Consider the following 10,626-nt stretch of genomic DNA (forward strand, 5'->3'; position numbering starts at 1 on the left):
CCACAGGTGTAGAGCCCTATTCAAAACATTTTTCAGAGCTGGCTTAACCAGAGGAATTTAGGGCCAAAAGTGTCTGATGGAGTGTGCCCAAATTCATAGATCAAAGTTCCACAAACTGTGTGAGAGTTCTGTGGAGAACACTCCTCGGAGTATGTGGCAAGAAAAAGAACAGACCCTCTTCACTACTTCTCCTCTTTGTACTTGAATAAGAGAGCAGTATAGAATCTCTGCCTCCCCAATATTGGCAGGCTCCACACAGAGCTGGAACGAAGCCAGTTCTTTTATTTGGGTGCCTGAATGTTGTGGCCTACTGGGGTAGAAAGAAAAGTGTTGGCCACAAGAAGAAGTGGGAGGGAGCAGTATTTGAGGCATTCTTATGGTGCAAAGGATGAAATCACGTTTGTTAGCTATGAAACACAAAAATGGAAGAACTGTGATAGCAAAACAGTACATATTAATCAGCTCCATTACAATTGTGCCTGGCAGCCCCAATTGTGGCCTGGGATAGCCTGGACTACGTGCTGTACATCTACAAAGCACAGAAATATGTACAATAATAATCGCCAATTATCGTTCATTAATATTCATTAATATTTCAAGAGACAACAGGATTCTAGGGTGCAAATTTATGCTTCAGACCAAGAGCTGTTCACGTTGGATCTTTAGCCTGACATAACTACTCATCTAATAATTTTTTAATGGAAAAGGTTCCCTTCCCAAGCAACTTCCCTCAAATAGTTTGCCTTTGCTTCAGAGCAGCCTGCTACCCAACTTCAGTGTTTGGAACAGCAGGCTACAGGGGAGAAAGAACGATTGTTCAATGGCAGAACACATGCTTTGTTTGTATGCAGAAGGCCCTGGGTTCAACCCCTGCCATCTCCAGTTAGAAGAATCAGGTAAAAGGTGGTGAAGAAGTCATCTGTCTGATACTCTGGAGAGCTGCTGCTGGTCATAGTAAGTAATACTTAGCTAGACGAGTAAACTCTCAGACTTGGTAAAACTGTTTCTTCCTAAACTGTTCCAGAAACCCGAGTCCAGTTGTACCACTGGAAATAAATGAATTAGGAAGCAGACAACAACAAGCAATATTAGAGAATATTCTAGAGGAAGACATTTTGGTATCTGAAGCAGAAAAGACAAACAGACTTTTACAAGGTGGTAAATATAGGCACAAAAATAGAAAGCTGTATTACACAGTGCCAAACCACTAGCCCATTCAGCTCAGTTTTGTCTACAGCGAGTGGCAGCAGTGGTTCTCCATGATTTCAGACTGGAAGTCTTCTCAGTCCTAGCTGAAGATAAGCAGGATTGAATCTGGGACCTTCTGCATGCACCACAGATGCTGTCTCACAGCTACAGCCCTTCTCAAGTATGATAATTAGCTACACTGCTTAAATTTTCTGTCCTTTAGCAGTATGCCAAATTCTGCCACCTAAAGCAAGCCTTCTCACCCCATCTAACCACCCAAGGGATTAATTGAAACAATCAAACCATACATCTGGTACTGAAGTGATTTGGACCATAATCCAATAATACTTTTTAGATGTGCCTAATAAATTTATCTGCAGCCACTTCTAAAACAGTTACTCTAGTTCCACTACTTTAAATGGGTTATTGGTACTGCCTAGGTTCGAACAGATTGTACCCATGACTGCAGCATGGTGAACGATCTGTGAGATGACGCATGGCAAAGCTAGTCACACAACACCGCACAGTTCCACTGAACCTACTATGACAGACAGTCAACACACCAGTAGGCTTGTGTCAAATGGCCCTGACTGGCATGGCTCACAGAAAATGTAATGCATCAGGTGTAAATGTTATACTAGTCAAGTTAACCCATCCTTTGAATTGGCTAAGATACAGGGCAGCCAAACAAAAGAGCAGCTCTGACTTAATGACATCTTTATTAAGACACTTGACAAAAAAAAAAACACCCAACCATTTACTTCCCTTTCAAGATTTGTCATAGAACATATTAGTTGATCAACACTATCTAGTAGCTTTAAAACCGACTGGTCTGAGTAATAGAATTGTTTTATGGACGGTGAGCCTTTTATTAAGTGGGCCAAACAGCTTTTGAGTCTCACCACATCTGCTTGCTTTCAAGACACCAACTCAGCCCTCCTGGAGGTCCTTCTTTGATGGGCATGAAAACTCTCATCTTGGGCACCCAAGCAGTTTAAACAAATCATCTCGTTAAAGCAAAACCTTCGCTAACCTGTTCTGCGAGGAGCTCAAATAACAACCGCATCAAAGTATTGCAGGGCTGGCACTGCCCCTGTGGCTGAGAGGCTGTTACTTTGCATTCCCTGGGAGACCCTTGCAGAGGGCCACTACCTCAGTCAGTGGTAGAGCACCTTACTTGCAGAAGGCCCCCCTGCCCCCCTGTTCAAGCCCTGGCGTCTTCAGGTGGGGCTGGGGGAGACTCCAGGCTTAAGAGCCAGCCAGCCTGATGGGCCTGACTCAGTATAAGGCAGCTTCCTGCGCTCCTAAATAGGAAAGTGCTTCTGAGACGGAGAAACTGAGCCCGCAGCAGCTCTGAACAATGCGGGTTGCCAAGTCCAGGCCCTGAGGAGGAAGACCCTGTTACCTATATCAAGTCCACCAGGGGAGCTTTTACCCATGTTAATGAAGCTGCAGTGGGTGGTCGTCTCACCAGATTGGGAGGAGGTGAGCACTTTGCTCCCTTAGACCAAGAAAGGGGACCGTCTGTTTTGCAAGGCCGGCCGGGGGATTTGAGGGGGGACCCCTGCTCTTTGCCCTCCCTTTCTATTCAGTTCTCAAAAGCGCAGCGAAGCGCTCTCCGGGGTGTCACGTCTGGAGAGCCCCGCTCAACCACCCAGTTTCTGCCACGCCAGCCATCCAGTCCGTCGTCCCTTCCTCTCTTTCTCTCTCTCCCCGCCGCCCCGCCACTTCCCCCCGGGCCAGCCGCCTAGAGCGCTCCGTAAAAAGGGAAGTGCTTCGCCGCCAGGAAGGCAGAGAGCGTCGGCCACCGACAGCCCAGGGGGCAGGAGGTGCAGCCCTGGCTGGAGCCTTCCCGGCGCCCTGGAGGCAGGAGGGCCCGGCTGCCTCCCTCCTGACTTGCCTTGAGCTGCGACTTGGAGACTTTGCCGCTCCTGTCCAAGTCAAGGGCGGTGAAAGCGTGCCAGATGGGCTTGAGCAGCTCGTCCTTCGGGCTCCCCATGGCCGCCAGCTGCAGCGACTCCGCGGCGCTCGCTCCCGCCTCCTCGCGCCTCTCTCTCCCGGCTGCCGAGACACGGGCGGCCGCCTCGACCTGCCCACCCGTAACCGCGCCCAGCGGCCAACCCCGATGCCGCCTTGCCAGGGCCGGGCGAGGGAGGGAGGGCGGCGCGCGAGGGAGCGCACGGCCTGCAGGCTGCGTCCGCCTCGCGAGAGGGCGCCTCTGCCGCCGCGCTCAGGAGCCCTCGGGGCGGGGAGGGCGCTGCTTTTCCTAATCGCTGCCGGACCTTCCAGAGCCTGGCGTCTAAAAGTGGACCCCAGCCTTGTCTCTGATCGTGGGCGGGGCTGAATCTCCAAGCCGGAGAGGTCAGGTCCTCCTCGGGGTTGCAAGACGCAGAAGTGCCCTCCCCCCGCGCGCGGAATCAGAATTACTCGGCGGCGAGTCTCAGAGCTTGTTGTTGTTGTTTAGTCGTTTAGTCCAGTGTTTCCCAACCACTGTTCCGCGGCACACTAGTGTGCCGCGAGATGTTGCCTGGTGTGCCGCGGGAAAAATAAAAAAATTTGAAAGATATATATATTTTTTTAAAGTCAAATTTTCGATTGGGGCGCCGTCACTAGATGACCCCTGGGGTTCCCTCCCTCCCTCCCGCTCTGCACCTCCCTCCTCCTCCTCCGGGGAGGCCCTTCCTGGCTCTCAGCCAAGGCTTGGCGGCTGCCACTCACTCACTCGCTCGCCCACCCGTCCCTCCATCCCTGCACCCGGCCTCTCCCCCTCCGTCCCCGGCGCGGGGGCTGCCGGGATCCGTAGTCCCCTCGCCCTTGGGCTCCACGCCCGCGCGGGGTGCGCGAACTACGTTTCCCAGCGTGGCCTGGCGGGCCGGGCGTTTTGTTTGAAGCGCTCTTCTCCCGGCCATGGAATGAGCGCAGCGGCGGCGGCCGGACAGGCAGGGGCTCTTCCGCGCAGACCCCGCGCAGCCTGCCTGCACCCCCGCGGAGATCAGGCGGCAGGATGGAGCCCGGGGATTCCCGCGGAGGCGGAGCGGCGGAGGCGGAGGCTGCCCCCCAGGTAGGGCTGCGTCGGGGGGGGGTTATTTTTGCAATGCTGCATCCGCGCCGGAGGGGACGCATTGGACCGCGGGGAGACCCCTTGGCGGGCGTGCAAGGCAATGCATGCGTGCAGGCGTTGCATGGAGTGCAGTGCAATGCAATGGCAACGCGGCGCCCTGCATGCATGCATGCAACTTCCACCGGCGCTCCGGACTTGGCAGGTGAGGGGGGTCCCCAGTGGGCGGCAGAGAGAGCCGGGAGGGCGAAGGGGAGGCGGGGGGAGCAGCGCTGCTCCCCGAGCCGAGCCCAGGGGGAAACTTCGGCGTCGTTGCGCCGGGTGTTGGAAGCGGAGGCTGGCAGGGGCCCCTCACCTGCAAAACCTGGTCGCCTCTCATATATTTCGTGCATTGCATTCATCGCCCGCTTTCTCCTCCAAGGAGCTCCTGGGGGCGCGCGTGGTTCTCCCCGTGTTATCCTCGCAACAACAGCCCTGCGAGGTGGGTCAGGCGAGTGGCCCAAGGGAGCACCCAGGGATTGTCCTGGCCAGGTGGGGTGATTTGAACCCTGCTCTCTGCCCGGTCTTCGTCCTCATTTAGCCCCCACATGTGCATGACTGTGCATGACTGAGGTTTTCCCCCCTCGTCTTGGCTATGGTGTGAGTCTGTGCTGTTAATTAATGGGGTTCTGCCTTCGGAGAAGATGAGCCAGCCCTCAAGGAGGTGATTATGTACTTTGCTAGCAATTCATGTCCCTCCCGGCGTGACGCTGCGCGCTGACATCACGGGGCTGTAATGGTGGTGTGCCTCGAGATTTTTTTCATGAAACAAGTGTGCCTTTGCCCAAAAAAGGTTGGGAAACACTGGTTTAGTCGTGTCCGACTCTTCGTGGCCCCCTGGACCGGAGCACGCCAGGCACTCCTGTCTTTGTCCATGGAGTTTTCTTGGCAGGGATACTGGAGTGGCTTGCCGGTTCCTGCTCCAGGTGGATCACGTTTGGTCCACTGTGACCTGTCCATCTTGGGTGGCCCTGCACGGCATAGCTCATAGCTTCTCTGAGTTATTCAAGCCCCTTCGCCACGGCAGGGCAGTGATCCATGAAGGGGAGTCTCAGAGTTACTTCCAAGTAAATGGGCTTAGAACTGCAGCCTTGGAACAACAAAATGACTTGCACTCCTTGGCAGGTTTTGAATAAACATCCACAAATTTATTAGTAGACTATATGACAGACAAGGCAATATGTACAATTTTTAACATATAGAGAATGATATGTACAAACAAATCAGAGAGGGGAGCTGAGGGAAGTCCTTAGGGGGTAGGGAAGGGGGAATAAAAAAGGGGGGAAATGTAATTGGTTATTTCGATTAATAAACTGTTTTGTTAAAACTGTTTAATAAAAAGATATTTTTAAAAAAGGAACTGCAGCCTTCGCTGAGCTGAGGGCTTCTGGATATGATCTCAAAAGCTTCGCCTCCACTGATATTATCAACATTTCTCTTTTCTGAAAAACTAGCAAGGATGTGGAAAGTGGAAACGATCTGATGCTGGAAGAGATGCAGTATTCTGACCTCTCTTCCCTCTGTCAGCTTGACTGTACAGGGTGGATTTTTATTAGCAAAATACTTTATCTTTCTTTTGTTGTGTGTATGACTGCTTTTTTATATAAAAAAGGTAAAGGTACCCCTGACCGTCAGGTCCAGTCATGGACGACTCTGGGGTTGTGCGCTCATCTCGCTCTATAGGTTGTGCACTCATCTCGCTCTATAGGCTGAGGGAGCCAGCGTTTGTCCGCAGACAGCTTCTGAGTCATGTGGCCAGCATGACTAAGCCGCTTCTGGTGAATCTATTGTCATATTCATCTATTGTGCTTTAGATGTGAGAATAAGATCCCACTTGTTGCTTAGGATTTTCCCAATATGTTTCTAATTAACATATTTTTTTCTATCACTGCTCTAGACATAACGGTGGTATTGCATTGGCCTAAGCTTCCAGCAGCCCCTTATAGTTACTAAAAAAACCCCATTAATGGTCAGAAAAAAGTTTTGTAATAAATGCATGACTGGGATTCAAAGGGATATTATTCCTACTACTTCTACTATTTTATAACTTATTATTATATTTATTTCAGATATGGAGTAGTGTCCCCAAAGCAAATTACAGCATGAAATACATTAAAACTCTGTATAAAACTGTCCTTGGGTGTTGGGGTCACATAAGGCTTTATAGGTCCAAACCTGAAGAGCAAAAGTGCTCCTGAGTGTTTGGCCAGCCATGGCAATAGCTGGGATGGAGTGTCAAAGCAATATAATTTGAACAAGGCAATGTGTATTTATGTACAGTAGTACCTCGGGTTAAGTACTTAATTCGTTCTGGAGGTCTGTTCTTAACCTGAAACAGTTCTTCACCTGAGGTACCACTTTAGCTAATGGGGCCTCCCGCTGCTGCCGTGTGATTTCTGTTCTCATCCTGAAGTAAAATTCTTAACCCGAGGTACTACTTCCAGGTTAGCGGAGTCTGTAACCCAAGGTGTTTGTAACCCGAGGTACCACTGTATTAGCAAGTTTCTAGGAGTGTTCTAGAGCCAGTCTATTTGTGTTAAGCCCTTCATTTCTGTGCAAACTACCTTTTCTCCCCATTTCAAGTCACTAAACCCCCCCCCCCCCATGTGAGCTCTAAGTGTGTTTAACCTGAGACCAGATAGAGATGTGTGCAATGATCTGGTGAGCAAGCATAGAGAAATCAACATCCAACCTCCTCCCCCCCCCCTCCATTAAAAAGGGTGTGCTTCATTTCTGTAAACATACAGCAGAGATGTGGAGATTCCAAGGACAAATATATTTATTTTGTCTTTAATGAGGTGCACTATCAACATAGTTTGTGAATGTTTTAATTTAGCACAAATCTTTTGCGCATTCAGACTTACCATCTGAAAATTCAGAAATATGTTCTGCAAATCCAGCTTATATTTATTTCCAACCAAACAGGATAATGGTGCTTTTAGGCAGTAGCAGGGAAATTGCCTCACCATCTCCTAACGTGACTCATACCTTTAAAAGGAAGCATTCAATAGACTCTGCCTGGTTCAGCAGAGGTTACCATGACCTTTCCCGTAAAAGCTTAATGACTCTTTGTTTAGCCAATTAATAAATATTTTTGCAGCTATACACTATACAATTGAAAATGTAGGCTGCAGTCCTACTGAGCACACTTACTGAGGGTGTACAGATGAGTAAAGTATGAGGAAATCTGACTGGTAGATAACTTTTCCCCCCAGCTTGGTTTATCATCCAGGAAAGTGTCAATCACCATCCTGAAGTGATTGTCACCCAGATTAAGTCTTCTTGCAAGATGTCTTATTGCTTGAACTCTTATTTACTTCTCTTAGCTTCTACACAGATGAAATTAAGTTTAAGCAAGATGTAAATAATCTAGCAGCACAGAACTTGAAAGGAATATGGCCTTGTTTGTTTATTTATTAAAACTTTAACAATTTGGAACCTGGATATTTAAAAGACTTCTCCCACAATACTAGGTACCTACTGATATTATTGTCAGAGGGCCTGCTTCAAGTTCCATTGCCACCAGAAGCCAAATTGGCTAGGGCATAAAACAAGACTTTCAGCTGCAGCACCCATAGAGTGGATCATTCTACACTGGCAAGGCCTGGCTGGCCCTCTTTTTATTCTGGTGTGCTTCCCAACCATTTTGTTTTACCACATCTTTCATTTGATTTTGTTTTCCCATCCTCTGGGGTTTTAATATCTGGATTTCTGTTTAGTCTTGATTGCATTATGGATTGCTTAGTGTGTTGACTGATGCTGTCAGCTGCCTTGGTGGCCCCATGAGGGGCTGAATGGTGGGACAGAAATATTTTAATTAATTTACAAGACACTATAATATAAACGTCTGCTGTCTAAGAATACTGTAGGCATCAATACTTTACACAGGATCAAACAAAGCATTCAAGGTAGACAGGCAAATGACACTGCACTGATAAACTACAGAGCAGGACATCTGCCAGGGAAGTCATCTAAGGGTTTGGAACATGCCTAGAGGAGGGCAACAAGGATAATGAGGAGCCTGGAGACCAGGTCCTTTGAGGAAAGATTGAACAAGTTGTATATGCTTGGTCTAGAGAGGAGCAATTAAGAGGTGACTGATGGTCATCTTCAAATATTTGAAAAGTTGTCATTTGGATGGAGCAAATTTGCTTGCTGTTGGTCAAGAGGGTACAATAGGTTAAAATGAGGTGAAAGGGGATTTGGATGTTAGGAAGAACATCCTGATAGTAAAAGCTATTTGACACTGGACCAGCTTGTCTCAGTAGCAGTCTCCCCTTTGTTTAAGAGTTTTTAAGCAGAGGTTGGAATGTTGTAAACACTGGATTTCCTACATCAATAGGGGGTTGAACCTTTGAGGTCAGTTGGGGGACTTTGAGGTCTCCTTTCAAGTCTCTGTAAATAGATTGACTTTTAAAGAGGTGCACTACTTAGCTACTGTTTTTGCATAAATAAAATACATAACATGAGAATCTGAGCTTTTCACAGTAAAGTGGAGTAATGCAGCTTGTTTTTGCACCTTCCTTCCCCTGCTTCATGTTTCAGCCAGAGTCTCTGTGTACACTGCAGCAACTCAAGTGCGAAAATAATAAAAGAGTCATGCAGCAACTTAAGGGCTATCAAATTTATTATGGTGCAAGGTTATGTGCCCCACTTCATCTGGTGCAGGACATGAGATCTTGGTTGCCATTTAAAGAATAAAACTGTAGAGAGGGGACATCTGTCATGGATGCTCCCCACCCCCCACACTGCAGGAGGTTGGACTAGATGACCCTCGGGGTCTCTTCTAATCCTACAATTCTGTGATTCAATGACTATCAATGAGATGCAAAATTTGCTATCACAGCTAATTAGTGCTTAAATATACATATAAACAAGCATACACCTAACCTTTTACAGTGGCAGGTTGCTGATAATTGCTGAGATGGTTGTATTAACAACTGTAGTGAGTCAGGGAACCTTTGTGTAAACAGACAATGGTTTTAGCTTCATAAGAGTGTCCAGTCTATAAAAAAAAGGGGGGGGGGAGAAAACCATAAACCAAAAGGTGTCTCTATTAACTATTTATCTACTTTCACCAGCAGGTGTAGCTGCAGTCTTCTGAATGAAAATACCCCTAAGTGTCAAATGCTTAAATGAATCTAAGTTCAGTGTTTCACTTCAAATAGGTGAAATGTCATAGAATTGCAAGGGACTATGAGGGTCATCTAGTCCAATGCCTCCTGCAATGCATAAATATTTTTGCCCAACATGTGGCTCAAATACACAACCCTGAGATTAGGAGTCTCATGATCTGTCAACTAAGCTATCGCTTCTTTGAGTAGGCTATACATTTTGACATGAAGTACACATTTTTTTGGTACTTGCACTGTTGTAAGGTGCCCTAGAAATGTGCTAAATAAAATTGTTGCATGGATATGGACACCTTAGCTGCTACCCACTTCCAAGCGCATAGTAGATGATTTTCCCATTTCCACTTTCAGAGTAAACAAGAGTCCTGCTCCTTCATGGCAGTAACATCACCACTAATATACCATATGCACGAGTGACATGGGCAGTCATAGACTTGGCCAGATCTGCTCATTTTGCATAACTACAGCTGTCACGTCTGTCAGCATTTCTTAGTATAATTTATACATGCTTAATACTTACTTTGTTTATTACATTTATGTACATTCTGCCTTTCCTTAAAGACCTGAGGGCATTGCACTTTCTGTGTGCCCCTCCCAATTTTATGCTGACAATTTGCTTGTGCCCCATTTAATGATATGGACTTTTTGAATTTAACATCAAATATAAATCAATGGTTGTTCTTAAACTGCACTATTTGCTTAAATCATTTATCTAGGTATGCAATTATTTCATCCACCATAACATGAAGGAATTCTATGTAAAATTTGCCTGTTGTATCAAGAATGGGGGTCATCAGATGTTTCACCTAGGGAAAGTGTTTCTCACATGCTTCTTAGTGCTGGATATGCACACTGGCTTGTACCCCATGGAGGACTGGCCAGCACAAGATGGGGCCTTGGTCCAAAGAATGGTCTATGGAAAGATATCCATATATGGAACATGCCTGGTGAATCTTTCCCAGCCTTTTATTGAAAGCTGTCATGAGAAAATCAACATTCCTAGGCAGCATACTCCATTAGATAAAATACAGTAATTATACTAATGCAAGACTTTCGAGCAAAACAGGTACTCCCGCCAAGGAGCACATCGCTAAATTGGAGGCTCTAAACTTTTCCCTAAAGGTTAGTTGTAACTTCCTGTTCCCATCAGGAGCTCCATCCTATCTTGGTTTCAAGTGAATGGCATGTTCTGCTGCTGTTGTACCTGTT

General features: G+C 47.2%; 1 protein-coding gene across 2 annotated transcripts in view; it reads right to left on the reverse strand.

Moving 5' to 3' along the window:
* SWAP70 (switching B cell complex subunit SWAP70) overlaps positions 1–3,282 on the reverse strand; it is a 32,772-nt gene extending 29,490 nt beyond the window's left edge. Inside the window, exon 1 of one of the 2 annotated variants that reach the window (XM_082193827.1) lies at positions 3,089–3,282. In XM_082193827.1, coding sequence (XP_082049953.1) covers positions 3,089–3,187 — 99 coding nt within the window. In that variant the 5' untranslated portion in view covers positions 3,188–3,282. The remainder of the gene's footprint in view (positions 1–3,088) is intronic. The other variant, XM_082193826.1, reaches the window with a different exon arrangement.
* Between the last annotated feature and the right edge of the window lie 7,344 nt (positions 3,283–10,626).

The sequence above is a fragment of the Podarcis vaucheri genome (genome assembly GCF_965113315.1).
Source record: "Podarcis vaucheri genome assembly, chromosome: 1".
In the NCBI taxonomy this organism is placed as follows: domain Eukaryota; kingdom Metazoa; phylum Chordata; class Lepidosauria; order Squamata; family Lacertidae; genus Podarcis; species Podarcis vaucheri.